This window comes from Carex rostrata, chromosome 26, assembly GCF_964058835.1.
Source record: "Carex rostrata chromosome 26, lpCarRost1.2, whole genome shotgun sequence".
Lineage (NCBI taxonomy): Eukaryota > Viridiplantae > Streptophyta > Magnoliopsida > Poales > Cyperaceae > Carex > Carex rostrata.
The window spans coordinates 1,500,050-1,517,702 of NC_135943.1; the positions used below are offsets into that span (position 1 = coordinate 1,500,050).

The 17,653-nt window shown below is 33.2% G+C and overlaps 1 protein-coding gene across 1 annotated transcript; it reads right to left on the minus strand.

The window, feature by feature from the left end:
• Nucleotides 1-9,108: 9,108 nt before the first annotated feature.
• LOC144544258 (protein argonaute MEL1-like) lies at nucleotides 9,109-17,092 on the minus strand. Its single transcript, XM_078292709.1, has 23 exons — nucleotides 16,875-17,092; nucleotides 16,417-16,709; nucleotides 14,082-14,284; nucleotides 13,831-13,980; nucleotides 13,592-13,731; nucleotides 13,391-13,509; nucleotides 13,208-13,314; nucleotides 12,976-13,111; nucleotides 12,767-12,883; nucleotides 12,560-12,667; nucleotides 12,381-12,452; nucleotides 11,795-11,914; nucleotides 11,547-11,703; nucleotides 11,288-11,409; nucleotides 10,950-11,093; nucleotides 10,704-10,846; nucleotides 10,539-10,601; nucleotides 10,362-10,425; nucleotides 10,130-10,262; nucleotides 9,992-10,065; nucleotides 9,772-9,866; nucleotides 9,647-9,678; nucleotides 9,109-9,509 (listed from the first exon to the last, which is right to left on the minus strand). Exons 1-23 carry the CDS (start codon nucleotides 17,005-17,007, stop codon nucleotides 9,337-9,339), a joined length of 2,898 nt encoding a protein of 965 aa, XP_078148835.1. The 5' UTR covers nucleotides 17,008-17,092; the 3' UTR covers nucleotides 9,109-9,336.
• Nucleotides 17,093-17,653: the final 561 nt, after the last annotated feature.

Here is a 17,653-nt window from a genome sequence, read left to right on the forward strand (position 1 = left end):
AGAGGAGAGGAGATATGACTGAAGAGTAGAGAAGAAGAGACTGAACGGTTAAATTAAGGAATGTGGTAGTCCCCACTCCCAGGGAGCTTCTATGGGACGGAGGACTAATACATGACGCAACAAGAAGTTGCTTGCTCCAGGAGTACCACGTCGGATAAATTCCATGTTAAAAGTTAAGAATAAAAATTCTAAATAAATGCTGAGTAGCTTGCTCTTGGTGCTTCAACGCCTTTAACGGTTCATGGCATTGAGTCACGATCCCATAGTAATCATGACGCTACTCAGAAATTTCCACCCAAAGACCTAACCGACTACTTCGTTCAAATAAAAAAAAAATAAATAAATAAACTGACTACTTAGGTCCTAAGTATATTTTCTGACAGATAATCATAGATTTTATGTGGCACGTGAAAAGTATCCAAAGGTGTGCTCTTTTCTATCTGGGCCGAATAGTGACATTAACTCATGTTTAAATGTTTTAAGGTGTTTTGGAACCGAACACCGAATTATTCAAGAATAAAATGCAAATAGAATGTGGTTTACGAATTATTCGCAAATAAAATGTGAAAGAAAAACGTGAATTTTTTTTTATTTTTTTGTTTTATTAAAAAAAAAGAAATTTTTTTTTTCTTTTTTATGAGACCAAATCATTCCCGAATCACGAAACTTTGACCCCGCCAATCCAAATCCAAATAATTCATTTGTCATGAATATGTCTAGGAGCTTAGTGGCTTATTGTACAATGTGGAGAATATTTAGTGATATACATCATTAACCACATTATTATATGAACAGAGGATCTCTTAAAACCGTTAGCCGCGCATTATCACACCAAGTAAAAAGTAGTCTTAAAAGAGAAAAGGAATATTAAGAACCGACCTAAAAAAAATTCTTGCTTACGACGGGAGATGAGTATCGATTTTGTGGAGACCAGGAGATGTGAATACTGTCACGTTCAATTATCCAAAGGAGAGAAGTATATGAGCTCCAGAAAATGACAATTTAATAAATTTAATCAGTTTCTAAAAAAATTATTCCTCAAAACATCGAATTCATTTCGAATTATATGTTGTCTGTTGTTGTTGAGAAATTAAATAATCAAGTCATTTTAATTAAAATTAGTTCTGCATAAAACCAAATTAACCAGAACATTTAGGACCTTGACAATGCAGACTTTCTAGGTGTTTTTGGTTCCCACAGAATTTTACAACAAGAGATTGTGTTACCAACTTTTTTTTATTTTCTTTTTGGGAACTAAATATTCAGACCCATCGTGAAAGTATTTAATGAAAAGAAATATATATTTTATTCTTAATTTAGATCCCTATTTCTTGAAATAATAAGTATCGAAAATTTTTATGCTACGTCTTGTGCATAATATTGCTAATACCGTTTTTCAATATAATCTTGTTGTTCTGTTTATACGATATATATCTCTATAGGAATCCAATTACACCATTTTATGATGACACGTCTTGACACTATATTTTTTAAATTCAAATAGTCGATCTGAACCGTTCAACATGATGTCCATATTAAAATGTACTTGGAGACGAAATTTTACATTTTTTTTAATTTATTACTATTTATTTAGAATTTTTTTAAATTGTTATTTTTCAATGGTCTAAAATTGTCTGAAAATAACAATTTTGTACACATTTTAATAAATACTAAAAAATTTCAAAAAATATAAAATTTGGTCCCTAAGCACATTTTAATGTGGAGATCATATTGAACGGTTCGGATCATCTGTTTGGATTTTAAAATTATAAAAATAACTTATAAAAATATGGTGTCAAGATGCATAAAATGGTTACTTGGACACCTTCTCCTGATGATATTACGAAGTGCTGACAAATATCTTCCAGATGAAATCTTTGAACGAAAGCAATATTGGTTCCCAGGTAAGTACCAGGCAACCGCACCCTGGTACAGGAACTTGAATTGGCACCTAGTGTGGTACCAAGGCGTATTAATTTGGTACAAGTGTTTTGGCGACATGTCTATATAATTACAAGTGTTGTGTATCGTGTTACATAATACTAATTTCGAGCACAACAGTTGTACTAACAAGCCACGGAATAATATACTGTGTTTAGGGGTACCGAAACGTTCTTAGTTGATTTTTTTTATTTTTGGTAAAATATGTTTAAATTCTTTGAAATAATTAAAAACATTAAAAAATTCTGGAAAATGCCAAAAAAATAGTTAATAAATTGTGAAGTTCACGTTTTGACGAGTTTCGTTTTTATTTATCATTTTTTTGGGTCTATTATTTTTTTTTTCTTTTGGGTTGTTGTATATATATTTGGAGTAAACCAATTTACTAGTTTGGTAAATATAACATTTTTTTATCGTTCTTTTTTGAGCTGGGATGTTTTAGTTATAATAGGCAATTGGATTTGCTTTGACAGAGTAAGTGTGAAGTGATAAGCATAAATTATATACACATTTGATCTACATTTTATCATAAAACAACCTCAAATATCTTGTATTTTTAATATAAAGTGATTTAAATACACCTAAAATCAAGTTACTGCGGTTGTTTGGCTTTTCATTACAGGAAATGATGAAAAATGGCGAAAATACTCTTCAGTGCGGATCATTCCACCCGCACTGAGTACTTAGCCGCATTTCCAACATCCAAGCGCTGCACAGGAAAAGTCCGAGCCTAGTGCGGATGAACTTCCACCCGCAGTGCGGATGAGCCCAGCCGCACTCAATACTTAGCCGATTTCAGAAACTTCAGAAAAGCAGTATTCACCCGCAGTGCGGATCATCCATCCGCACTCAACTAATTCGCAGAAGTTAAATAAGGAAACTTAGACTCAATGCGGATGAGACCACCCGCAGTGCGGATCATCCATCCGCACTGGACCCGCAGAAAAGCCAAATTTACACAGTTTCAACACGGGTTCTATTTTTGGCACTTCATGGACGTGTTTTACAGCCAAATGTGGACAAGGCATCCTGGGAAACAATCCAAATATAACACCCACTAACTCCACTTTCTAGGCTCTTAATTGGGCATGGTCCTTGGCTATAAAAGAGGGTGTTCATTCTCATCTCAACATCTCTTCCTTTTTCATTCTCTCTCTACACACACACAATACTTAGCGAAAAATTCTGAAGTAAGGAAAGCTTTCAAGCAAGGAGAAGAAGGGTTTCCTGAGCAAGATTCAACAAGATAGAGGTTTTTGATTTGTTAAAGGGTGTAATTACTTCTTTTATTTCATTTCTTCTTACTTTGCCAATTTTTGTAATAAATCTCTCCATGAGGGAGTAGTTCTCTCTCTAGGGGTTTAGGTCAATGCATGAACTTGTTTAATTCTATTTTATTCGGTTATTTGTTTTTATTATGATTGTTTTATGGAATTTGATTGTTAATTTCTGTGATTTAATAATTTGTGTTAATTATATAGTTAGTACTTGAATTGTAGTATCCCGTTTTGGATTCGAAAGAACTAAAATTGACTGTGATCAATAGGATAGTACCAAATTATGAATGCAAATACCCTAGGTTTAGATTAAGATTGTAACCAATTTAGTCTAAGCCGGAACTATAGAAATTAAGGTTAGGAACTTGGTGAAGAACCTAAACGAGAAGCCAAACCCTAATTAGGACATCTCAATTCAAATCGAGTATTGGTATGATGGACTTAATTGCGAAGTACCAATATTTGAGGAGATGAGAGGAGAGACTACAAGCGCTCAAGGGGTCTAGGTAGCTAGGGTGAGGAACCTAATCGAGAAGTCCGAATTACCTAGGCACGTTATTAATTTACGAAAGTAACCCTTAATAACATATTAGGTTAGAAACCTCGTCAAATCATACATGAATTCAAACAAATACCGAATTAATAGAGTTAGCAAAGGATTGTAGACCGAATACCCCTAGATCTTCTCATCTAGAAAGCAAACAAATCTTTCTTTCATTCATTTACTTTTATTGTTTTAAACTCTCTATTCGGGTATTGAACCCAAATTTAAGAATTGTTAGAACAAACCCCCCAATTTACTTTTATTGCACTTTACTTTATTTTATTTTCTGAAATTTATTACTAAAGTTTAAACTAAGTTTTTATCGTACTCCCTGTGGTTCGACACCTCAAATACTACTTTGATAGAATTGTGCACTTGCAATTTAACTCAAACGTGTGTTAAAGGTTTAAAAAGTACATCTTTGTACTAAAACTTTGCACCATACCCTTTTGACGCATCATGAAGCAGTGTTTAAGCGTATCTTAAAAGTGTTGTGTCAGTGTTTTAACAATACAGTATTAAAGTGTACCGATTTTATTTAATTCCGGACACAATACTCTTTATAGCACCTGACAAACATGTTTTGTCACAGCAGAATATTACATCTTACACTAAGTATCGTGTTTCGCCATGTTATAACCCTTGCATGCCAAACTGTGTTCATGTGTTACGTGTTTTTTGTTATTCACTGACAGCAAGCGAGAGCGATAATGATTCTGAACTCCCATTAAAAATAATAATAATAATAATAATAATAATAATAATAATAATAATAAAAACTAATCTCCAGGCAGCTCCAAGTGACACTTTGTTTTGTTATCTGAATTACTGAAATTTTAATTTGCATGAATAAGAGCATTTATATTCCAACAGCTCAGATGAATTTTCAAATATTTGTTAACCACTTTTTAAAAATTAAGGTTTTTAAAGTTTCTAACTCTTATATCTTTGCAATTAATTTTAGAGTTTTTATTAAGCCACATCAGCAACAAATTAAAAAAAAAAAATTGAGTCAATTGTTTTACTAACGTGGAGTTTATAAACAGTTTTTTTAATAAAACTTTGTTGTTTAGTTCCTAAATAAGAAACTCTCTCACATTTCTGAAACCGGATTAAAAACTACCACATCATATTAGAAACTCTGATTTTAGAATTGTTTACAGATGCTCTAACAGAGTAAGCAACCTGGTTTTAGTATTGTTTAAAAATGTAATTACATGTAACGCATGTCACAGGTTGGTTTAATTTATTTTCATTCATTTTTTCATACCTTGTAATTTTTTTATTTTTTTATTTAGTGGAGCTTTTTCGTTGTTAAAAAGATACTTCAGAGATAGAGAAGTTCACCTCTCAAATTAAAATAATATGCAAGATTATCTTATAGCGATGCTGAAACCAAAATATTTGATTTCAAATTTAGCACGTCTTAAAACTATGGGTGCAATTATTTTAGGATAAAAATAAAATAAAATTTTGAATTTTAAATATTCACAAACAAATATTTAAATTAATTAGATTTTAAACTTGCAATCTTTATCATTAAACCAATATCTTAGTCACTAAATTAAAAATTGATTTTCCATAAATACATTTAGTTAGATGAATGTTGTTTTTATGGGTTTACGGAGGGGCGACAAAAAAATGCTTCATGTAATTTGTAAGTCTACAATATGTTTAAAGCGAGAGCAATGAGTTATCTTTTAAATTTTCGATAACTTCCTGTAACATAAACATTTGAATTTGTTGACAAATGATCCATGTATATTCTTTAAAAATCTGAAAAATTCTATTTTCTCCTTTTAAAATTCATAATATTTATCATTCTAAATTTCAAAAACTCACAAATTTAGTTAAACTCATTTTAAATTTACAATTGTCTATCATTTATTAAAAAAAAGAACGGCAGCATATGTAAGAAATATGTTCGGTCTTCTAATTTATCTATTAGTGATTCATATCTCTACTGGACCGCGAAATAAATTATTACCAAAAGAAATTTACTTCTACTTAGTTATACATTAAAATAATCTAATATTTTGTGTTAAAAGATTACAATCAAGGTCAAACAGCTCACCATTAAAGATCAATGCTCAACAAAGGCCAACGGATAATAAGTGAGAAAAAATGTTGAAATTATACAGTAATTTCACCTTGGTTCTCTTCCCCTTTTATTAGTTTTTTTTCGATTATATTGTTATCAAGCAAATAACCAAGCGCATATGGAATACAGTCAGGTCGGTCTCCCTTCGCTATTTTTCCTTCCCCCAAGGGCCAAGGGTCATCCCTTCTGGACCACTCTAAGAGACTCTGAATTAGATTTAAGCATATAGATTCTACTTTCAAGATTAATGAAATTTTCTGCCAGTATGTGGGCCTCCGAAAGCGATTTTAGCTAATCTAAAGATTTAAAAGAGTTGCTTTTTTGCAAAGAAAAAGCTATTGTACTATGTTCAATGTTCCAATAAATTTAAACAGAGCATGACCGATGTGAATCACAGTGACTCAGTTCATAGCAGTCAGGTTAAGTTATTTCTTTTCCCCAGCTACCAACATTAAATCAAGGAAAAATTGTCAAAATGTCACTCCAAAACATTCAAATTGTCAAAATGTCACTTTAAACTTTGAAATTGTAAAAATGCCACTCCAAACTTCATTAATTTGTAATTTTGCTATTTATACTCAATTCTTATACTATTTTTATTAAAAATTAACTGAAAAATAATGTTTTGAAATACGTATTTCTGTACTGGATTGTGCAATTATGAAATACGTATTTCAAAACAGTATTTTTCAATTAATTTTTAATAAAAAAATAGTATAAGAATTGAGTATAAATAACAAAATTAGGAATTAATGAAGTTTGGAGTGACATTTTTACAATTTGAAGGTTTCGAAGCGGCAAATAACCAATTTTCTCTTAAATCAAATGTTGGGTACCTAGTACCTACCGGATATTCATTCCTTTTTTTTCCAAACTTCGCATGGCCAGTACTATAAAAAACTTATTTTAGTTGTTTTTTATTCGAATCAGCTAATTTCAATTCATTTTGTTTAACTTTTTTTTTTTTTTTTTAACAAATTTCTCTCGGTCGCATACCAAGTAAACAATGCAAAGGCACGCTATCTCTTGCTTGTAAATCCACACTGTTTCTATGATTTGCTATGAAATTTTTAAGGATACATCTAAAATCTTTACAGATTCAGCGGCGTAATTTCCTGATTCGGAAAAAGTTAGTTGATTGGATATAAAATGGATACAATTCGAAATAATTTCTTGTCTAGAATAAAAAGATATATCGTAATAAATATTTCATAAAATTTATTAATAAAGTTCAATAAATAACGTAATTTGATCATAATACAAATATTATTTATCAAGACCATTTATCATTTATGTGATATTGGGAGGTGCTATTCTGAATGCTCAATTTACAAAATTGAGAGCTGACAAAATTTTTTTTTTTCATTATACCGATTATGCCCTCATTTAATACTATTATTTTTTTACTTTAAACTGAAACATTTAATTCATTCATAATACAGCTAGTCTTGTCTAGGGCTGGCAAAAAAATTCGTAGTTTGTGATTTGATTCGGGTTTGATTCGAGTTTAATTCAATTCGAAATGGGTTTGAATAGAAACAAATCAAACCATGTTCGGTTCGAAATTAATTTAAACCAAACTCAAACCTAGCCTGGTTCAATCGAAATGGGTTCGGTTACTTTTATGGTTCGAATCTCATAATAACATCGGTCGTCCATTTACCTGATGAAATTAAAATCCAAAATAGAGAGTCATAATTTAACTTAGCCGACACTCCCTCGCTCTCAAATCTCAATAACCTAGTTCTCTCTTCACCTCTCCCTAACTCACTCTCCCTCTAGTTCTAAAATCTAGCCGACGCTCTCGGTGACTGGCTGTCTCTCCGGCTGTCACTCCTCTCTCCGACCTAGATGACTGTCTCTCCTCTTTCTTCGGTCGTCTCTCATAGTTTATACCAGGAAAGCCGTATCTGGTGTATTTTTTTCATGAATAATTTTTTAACTTAAAAACACTCATTTCATAGTTCATACCGGTAAAAGGAAGCCATGTGAATTTTGTCCCGCAAGAAAAAATTAATGTATCAACTACCGGTATAATTAGGGCTGCTAAAAAATAATTTAGTTCATGATTCGATTCGGGTTCGATTTGAAAAATGTGTAGTTCGCAATTAATTCGATTCGAAATGGGTTCGGTTCGAAACGAATCAAACCAGGTTCGGTTCGAAATTAATTCAAACCAAACTCAAACCTATGGTAAGTTCGGTTCGATTCGATTCGATTCATTGCCACCCCTAGTCTTGTCCTATTCAAAATATTTCTCTTTGAATAATGAAATGAATCATATTGTAAAAATCTTTCTCATATGTTCATTTAGTTCAATATTATTTTTTATTTATTTTTGACTCTGATCACAAGAAAGCTTATGAAAATGAATATAATGTTGATGATGAGATTGTATATTCACTAGGTTAGGTATAATTGATTTTTGAAGACCAATTGTGATTTATATTAATTAAGTACTTGAATGCCATGAAGTTATTTGACTTTTTTTAACCAAAATCTGAATTATATTTTGCTGGCAGTAAAATACTAGTTGCTTCTTGATGATTAAAATCTTCTTGTTATAATGAATTGCCTATTGAATATTTGCGTCCAATTCTTGTTAATCAAAATTGAAAAAAATATAGGCACAATTCTTCTTATAAACCAATTTTTTTATGCTAAAAAGATTAGTACATTGTATATAATGTTCAATGTTGATTATCTTGCAAATAAAAAAATGGATTTGAGCAATATTGTGGATTCTTTCCCAACACTGTCAAGTAATTCGAGTTTGTAATAGTTTCATATATCACTATAATATATACTTCACTTAATAACTAAGTTCTTTCGTACTTTTGTATAAATCATATTAGTGAAAATGCTAAATATTGAGGTCCTCTGTGAACCTAAGTTAGTGCTCTCTAATTCTCTAAATATAAAGTACACATTGATATTTGTTTATAACCAGTGCAAGTAGAGAATATTAAAGATTTCAAAATAAGAATAAATTGGGAGCGCTATAATGTAAAAAATGCTTTCCTCTCGAAGTTAAATTTTTTGCACTCAAAATAGCATCTCCCTTTAATCAACCATCTATTGCTTCATTAATCGATTTATTTCCCTTATCCCTTTAATCAACCATCTATTGCTTCATTAATCGATTTCTTTCCCTTAAACCATTTCAATTTCTATTTTTTAAATAGAGGTTCCATCCAAAATCCACATGTTAGTTCTAATAAACTATCATCCATACAGTTGTCAAATAGTAGCTCAATATAGTTCATCAACATCCACATATATACCGCATTCATCATTGTTTTATCCACAAAAGCCGAGAGACATTTAAAAAAAAAAAAAACCACCAAAAATATTATAGTAGGCAGAGTCAAACCAAATGTTCCTACCAAAATGATGCTGATCATCCACTATGTCCAGCAAACCAAAAACTTAAGACTAAACATAACATAATATCAATATTAAGAACCCACTAGTTAGCAATAAAACATCACATTCTTCACATTTTCTTTTGTCTTAGGAAGCACTCGTATTGGCACTGGATTTTCACGAGATCTGTCTCCAATTGAAGTCGATGCATCAGACTGATCAGCCTCCATGTAGTAACGGGCACGAAAAGCAGCAAGATGTGCATAGTATGCAGGCGGCACTACAAAATGTTGAAATATTTAATCATACATATAATATGAATGTACATGAATAAATTAAAAAAAATATATGTCAAACTATCTACTGTGTCTTGTTCTGGACTTATGAAAGGAAGTAGCCAATGTAAATCACACGTACCAATTGAAACCGAGCGAGTGCATCGAGCATAACTACAAAAAAAAATACAAAAAAAATTATGTCATGGACATAATAATATGAAAAATTCAATTCATGTAAACATTTATTTTGCAAATATAACTTACGTGTAACATAGGTTGTTTGTCAGTGTTTGTAGACCATCGGCAGTAAAGTTATTTTCATCATACAAAACATGATAATGCGTAGGACGACTAGTTCCCTATGATAAATACAAAGTAAAAAATTTATATATCCGATCTAAAAGACAACAACAAAATAACTGACAGAAATAAAAGATTCAAAAATGCATCAAGTACCAAAAAACATGTTGAAATCGAAAAATACCTGTATACCAGCATGGCTGCATAAATAGAAATCGAATTCTGTTGGATGACAAATCTTTGTATCTACAACAGTCCCTGAAAAATATAGTTTTATGTAAGACAATTTTCTGAAAAATAAAAGCCAGAAAAAGTGTCATACCTGGAAGTATATTTCCACTTCTGTCAGTTGCATTACGGTTCCCGTGCTCAGCAAAAAGGCGAGTGTGATGTCGTTTCTGGACAACAACAAAAGTCACAGGCGGAAGATATTCAGCTTGAAGAGACGCACATGCCTACAATACATTAAATATAAAAAATTATAAAAACAAGCAGCAACAATCGTTAATTTAGTAAATTAATTAGAGAAACTACAGTAATAATGTATTGCCAACCTTTCGTATTTTGTCCATTTCTTGTAATAGGACATGACTAAATTGTCCTTCACTGACACCATCCCTGCAAATTTTGTAACAACAACAAAACATGAAAAGTTGTATTTTCACCAAATGAGGGAAAGAGAAGTGTAATTGGGACATAAAATGTTTTGTAATGCAATTTACAAAACAAACCTGTAGAAGATGATTCTCTCAGGCTTCCTTCCAGTAGATCTATAGAAGCCCATCAAGAGCTCTCTACAAACAAGAGAGTGACAGTTTATTAGCATCTTAATTACAAACACCACTAATAATGACATAGAAAAAATGCTACAATGTAATTTTAAGTAGACAACTTACCTGATCATTCCACCAGCAAGCGGTCCCTTGTTGGGATCCTGAACAACAGAGAACAAATCCTCAATCATTTCCTCCCTGTGAGTTTGTGCAGAGAGAACACCGCGATATTTTGAGACCTCAGGCCAATCCATTGATGCAACCACCTATGCACATTACAACAAATGCAAGTAGGTAAAAAATGTATAATCTACTATAATTGCAATTAATTTGACAAGAAATCGTCATGAAAACAGAGAATTTTCATACGGCAGCAATTGAAGGAGATGAGTCCTCCCCAGGAGCTGGATGTGTCACATCTGCACCAAAAATAATGGTGGGCCTATCTGTCAAGTACGGAATCACCTTAGACTTACTCAGTGCATCTTCTAAGACGGTATTGCGGCCTCCAACCTAATAAAGGCACATTGTAGCAAGATTGATTGAACAAACTATCATATGAGCTTATGAAGAAGTCAAAACCTGAACCAAGAATATTTGAACAAGGTCCTAAACTGGTTTGAGGGTGTTGTTCAACTAATAGTAATTTAGTTCTGTTAAAGTTTAAATCAAAACACAAAACAAATGGAATCATATATATAACATACCTTAACGTTGATCTTCAGAGAAATATTCTCCAAGTACTGTGGATTACACCTGGAAACGTGCTTTGGTGCACAGCATTGGGATATGACACCAAGCTCAGTCTCAAAAACTTTCTTTATCATGCCTGTCATGAATGCAAAAGCGCTACTGTTAAAGCATTAACACTAAACTACATAAATGCACGAATCAGAAAATATAGACATTTTATACTGGATTTGAACTACAACACTAGCATAAAGCCCAATTTTATTTAGATATTACCATAAGAGCCGCGGATTTCAGGCAGAATAACAATCACTAAATCTAGTTGTCCATTTGGCACATTACTTGAGGCACGCTGATGAAGATTTCTCAAGGCAGCTTCCAAATTTCTTGGGTTAGCAGTAATTAGATTGATGCAGGGTCTAGGATTGAAAACCTTTAAAATAAAATAAAAAATGTAAGGAATCAGAGAGTAAAATTGTAAGATTTTCATGTGTAGATGCAAGTAATTACAGCTGTGCACAAACCATTCCTTTGCGGCTACACATTGCTACTAAATCTTCACAAAACTTGATGACTTCTCTTTCGGATGTTCGAGAAAAGTTCAAGCATGCCCAACTGTTAACAGTGCCACCATTCACCATTTTCTACACACAAATGAAATATGTATGAAGCAATTGTAACAAAATTACTACCAGCAAATTCTAGTATTTATAACCAGCTATGAGTTCAACTACTTGCCGAAAATAATGGAACTTTTAAATTCTTTTCTACAATTCACAGATTTTAATTCTAGATGAAGAAATTGTTAGGAGCCAGCCATGTATCAAGCAATCATAATAAAATTACTACCAGCAAATTCTAGTATTTATAACCAGCTATGAAGAGCCAGCCATGTATCAAGCAATCATAATAAAATTACTACCAGCAAATTCTAGTATTTATAACCAGCTATGAGATATACCGTTTGCCAAAAAAAATGGAACTTAGGTTCTTTTCTACATTTCACAGATTTTAATTCTAGATGAAGAAATTGTTAGGAGCCAGCCTCCTCACAAAATAATCCTTAAGGTAACTTAAAATGTATAAAGGAAAAAAAAAACATTTCACTACCATTTTCATCATGTTCCACTGTCCAACAACTGGCTGACATGATTTTTGTTCTCCGGACTCATGATACTTTAACTGCATTAATCATCAGCAATGACAATAATTTAAAAAAAAAAAAATTGAAAATAGTTAGTATATGCATAAAAATCCAGGCTATTTATATGGTATCTGTTTCTCAGTACCATTGGTGGGGGGAGTACTCTGGCATCAACAGAAACCATTCGATTGTAAATTTTCATTCCAAACTCCTGAACAAAATTATCACTGCCATAGTTGTTCCCATTAACCACCTGCAAATATCACATGATTAAATAAAAAAGGAGGCATTAATAATCAGACGCATGCCCAGTAAATTCAAAAGAAATGAAAAGAGCAAAGAATGATCACACCTTTAAAATACTAGCTTCACGTTCATGTGGTCTTTTACAAGTAGCTCTCAATATGTTGGTTACTTGTCGTTCATTCAGCTTTTTGACATATCTCTGACCGGAGATTATTTGACAAACCTACAAAGAATAATATGTATCAAAATCAACCCAAATGAGCACAATGCTTACTCCAGACATAAAGATCATAAGAAGAAAACAAAGAAACATACCTCCATTGGTATGTACTTAGGCCTGCTATCGCTGCCTGCCAGAAGACATGGCAATTTGGGATACTTAAGGTTAACACCATATTTATTCCGGAAGTATTGTACAATAGACAAGCTAGCCCCATTCTCATCAGGAAACCTAAGAAAATAAAAATTTCTACAATCAACTTCTCATCATCACAATGGAACATGTAAAGAGAGATAACGGAGGTAGGGATGGAGAAAAGAAAGATACGTTATTCTATCTATTGGACCAGGTGATATTCCATTGATCTTGTATCGGATTCGAAGATCTGGATTATGAGTGGTCTCCACTCGGACACCTCTGAGAACCTTCTTAAGCTATAAAATGTTGTAAATGTTAGTACCATAAACAGATCAAAGCAAAGTGCAAGCAGCAAAAGGAAGACTTAATTACTTTGATTCTATCATGGTCACCGAGAGGCCTTGAGAAATCACGAAAATCACGAACATTCAAATACTCAGCCACAAAGTCCATAAGATGTCCCTCCTTATAAAATGATGTTGCAGCAATATCTGATCAGATACAGAGATTATTAGTTCCCTCCTAATTTGAAAATTCAACTAAAAAAACTAAGATATTAACATGATGCCATACCAATATTAAGAGACAACCCCATTTGAGTAGGACGTAGACTCTGGTAGAATCCACGCCAATACTCAACTCCACCTCCAAGGTCGGGATTTTCACCGGTACTAAATTGAGGAGAGAAAAATGACCTTCCAACAGTTTTATACCTAGGTCATGTGAAGAAAGCAAATGTCACTCTTATACAGGCCCAAAATATACAAGGATGAAAACAAAGAATGAAAATACAATTAAAAAGATTTCTATACTTGGTGCATGGCGATTCCCTCAAAACCACGTCTAACGCTTGAATAGTTTCATGAGGTGAATCAGATTGCCTACTTTGCAGAAACTCATGGAGATGATGCAAGTCCTTCATGGCTGCGAATTTAATTGTGACCCTGAATTCTCTCTCACGCCTTCATTTTGAGAAGTCACACATCAAGATAAGAAATAAAAGAAACAGCAGGTGACTACTAAATAAAAAGGAAATTCTAAGTTTAATTAATAAAGCACAAACCCATTGGCCTTTCGATCTAGCTCTGCCAACTTGATCACAAAAGTTTTTGAAGGGAATGGCAATTGACCTGCAGTGTACAGACTCTTACGGCCATCATAAGCAGGTGTTCTACCACCCAAGTCAGAGTGCTGGTACAGTTTCACGAGCTCAGTTATTATTGACCGATTTAAATTGCGTGATGTTGTTTCAGGAACAATCGCCACCTATAAAGATTATTTAAATCACCAGAGATTGGGTAATAGTTAGTAATTTTACTTCATATCAAGCTATATTAGAAACTAGAAATTGTAAAATGGACATGATTAAGCTGATATTTCACTGCTCATGCAAATCACATTTCAGCACTGTGCAATCAGCTTTCTAGAAAACAGGAGATTTAACATGATTCTTGTCATCCTTTTCTTTCTCTATCTTCCATTACTTTCTAAGTACTGATAACTAATATTTGAAGTAAACTATACAGATTCACAGGGAGGTATAATACAAAAAAAAGCCAACAAAGGCCTAGCCACATATAGCATTTTCTACTGAACTCTAAAAGCACAAAAAATATACAATTTTAGCAGAAAGAAGTCAATGCGTGTTATATCTGTAGTCCAGTGAATTATACTCCTCTTGCTAAAGAACAAGAACCTTTCCTTTTTAATAAGCACAAATAATTCCGGGGAAGGAGAGCATAAAATAAGTAAACAGTAAATGTTTTATTAGAAAAAAAAAGAGCTTCTCAAGGTGGTAAATGTTTTTTTTCCCTCTACACTCAAAGTTTCAAATGTGTACTGCAATTATTAAAACCAGCACCAGTTAGCGCAAGTTACTGTAAGCTAAACCTGACCAACTATAATATTACCGATCCCTCCATAAAGGCCAGTCAACGGTCATAGTATTTCATAGTAACGGATTTCCACAACAATTCACTATGAATTTTATTCTAGAGAAATATTAACAATTACTTTCCGAATTACATTTTTATATTGAAAAATACATATGTTACATAAGAAATAATAATATTGCAATAATTAATAAGTTCCGATAAAATTAATTTGCTACTGAATATAAATAATTAACAAAAAAAAATATTACAAATTAATATATGTAACATCAATAATTGATACAGATTCGATCACTATAAGGCGACATTGTTTATAGCAATTAATTAATTAATACTATGAAGTACGCACGTCCTGGATTATAATCAGAATGAGCATTAAATGCAGATGATGTCAATTGATTGAGGATTATTTGTGAATACTGGATACCCTTTCCCATTTGGTGCCGTTGACAATATCAACATACTTGTGTAATTTTTTAATCTAAAAGCAAACAAAAATCACGCAACAACACTGGTACATTATAATACCAGACAGGAAGAGACAACCCCTACCCCACCTACAGGAAAATAATCCACCCAATGGCTACAAGAAACAGCACAAATTCCCACGACACAGGAAGGCTCCAAATGGGCCCCAAAAGATTTACTGCGGAAAAAGATAGACAATAAAATAACCTTAAACTGTTACTATGGAGAGAAAAAGCACAACTGTTACTTTTAAAAGTTTACAAAGTAAACCTTAAACTCGTATCTAATAAAGATCAGTCAGCACCAACATTGAGATTAAACCTAAACCTGAAAAAGTGAAAAATGTACTATGTCTACGAGTTTAAAAAGTATGGTGTGCCTATTTTTTAAGACAAAGAAGCATAGAAAATTTAGCGGTCATAATAACACTTCTTTTACTTTTGACTTTTGCTTCTTTTTATTGTATTTTGCATTGTTAAGAAAAATAAATAAATCTGGACGATATATATAATGTTTGTCATCTTTAGAATTGACAACTGTACATTTTATGTGATTAGTTGATAAGAGACGTTCAAAATTGCAAAAAGAACAACAATTGATGAAATTGGAAGTTTTATTTACTGAAGAATTAAATTAAATATTAAATTAAAGTTATGGATGATTTGAGAAAATAATGGAGGCTTCCATTTATTACAATAATGGAGATATGTAAGAATGTATTGGATTTCCAATTTGCAAAAGTGAAAATATTTTATTATTAATGGCACGGAGCAATTAATTAATGCTGATCAAATTAATTAGTTAAAAATAGATTGCTTATGCGGTAAAAACATATCATTGGACGGACCCACGCGATGAAAACGTTGTACCAGGACCCACGCGGCCATGGTACTAAACCAGCAAAAGAAATATTCAAAAGCGGTTTCCTCAAGCATTAAACAACAAACAGCAAAAAAAAAACCATTTAGAAGTAGCTATAAATCAAAGTCGTAAGAGAAATTAAGGACATAAACAAGGAAAAAAAAATAGTGATCTTACATCATAGTGGTAGAGATCCTTGTCGGTAATCTCGACCAGAAAGTGATTCGCTCGGACGACGCACTTTGTCCCAGCTCTTCCAAACCCCGGTCTGTCCGGGTACCCAATGGATTTACTCGATCGAGGAGGCGCATCCACCGGAGCCGGAACAATTGCCGAGGAAGACCCTGGTGTCACCACCACTGGTTTTTTCTCAGACAGACTCAGGCGCTCTGTCTCTCGGGTGAGACTCAATTCTGCTGATCCTGACGAAGCCATAGTAGGAGGCGCCGCCGGAATAGGTGCCAAACCACCTCGGCCCCTTTGACTGGATCCGGTTGATCCTGACGATGCCATAGTAAGAGGCGCCGGTGTGTATGGCGCTGCCGGAGGAGGTGCCAAACCACCTCGGCCCCTTTGACTCGATTCGGTTGGAGGAGCCGGTGTATAAGGCGCTGCCGGAGAAGGCGTGAAACCACCTCGGCCCCTTTGACTACCATCCCGGCCTCTGCCACGACCGTACGTATGGGGAGGGGGCTGAGATTCCCTAGGGTAGCCTTCATACCCGCCGCGACCGCCGCCACGACGACCGCCACCACCTCGATTCGACATTGTAATTGGAAATTATAGAAAAGACTGATCGGTGAAAGAGTGAGAGTAGAGAAGAAGAGACTGAACGGTTGCCAGGAATGTGGCAGGTACCGAGTGACCCGTATAAATACACAGTAAGGACACGAGACGCATGAGCCGTTGCTTGCTCATGGAGTACCACGTCAGATAAATCCATATATCATATATTATGATCGATATAGTGGCAATTAATATTATTATGGGTATGTATGTATGTATGTATTACTTATAATTAATAACATGTGCAAACAATGATAATATGGTACATATATAGTACAATTATTATGTAATATTAGCGTAGATAAAAGATAAATTGTCCATTGATATTGTTGTTACATTTCAGTTTTGACTTGCAATTTTTATTTTTTCTAAATGTTAAGGTTTCTTCATCTTCAATTTTCTCCTTGGTAGTGATATCCTTCTATATTACCATTATCATTCCACCATCAAGCTATCGTGATATTTTATACATTATTTGTGGGAGTAGAAAGTCAACTGGCATAAAAATAAAAGGGATTGATGTTAGTAAATGATACAAGCCTAAATAGACATGTAATAAAACTAATATATTACATTGGAGTTATGAGATTCCACTGAAATTTGAAATTGAGTCATAAACACATGCGCA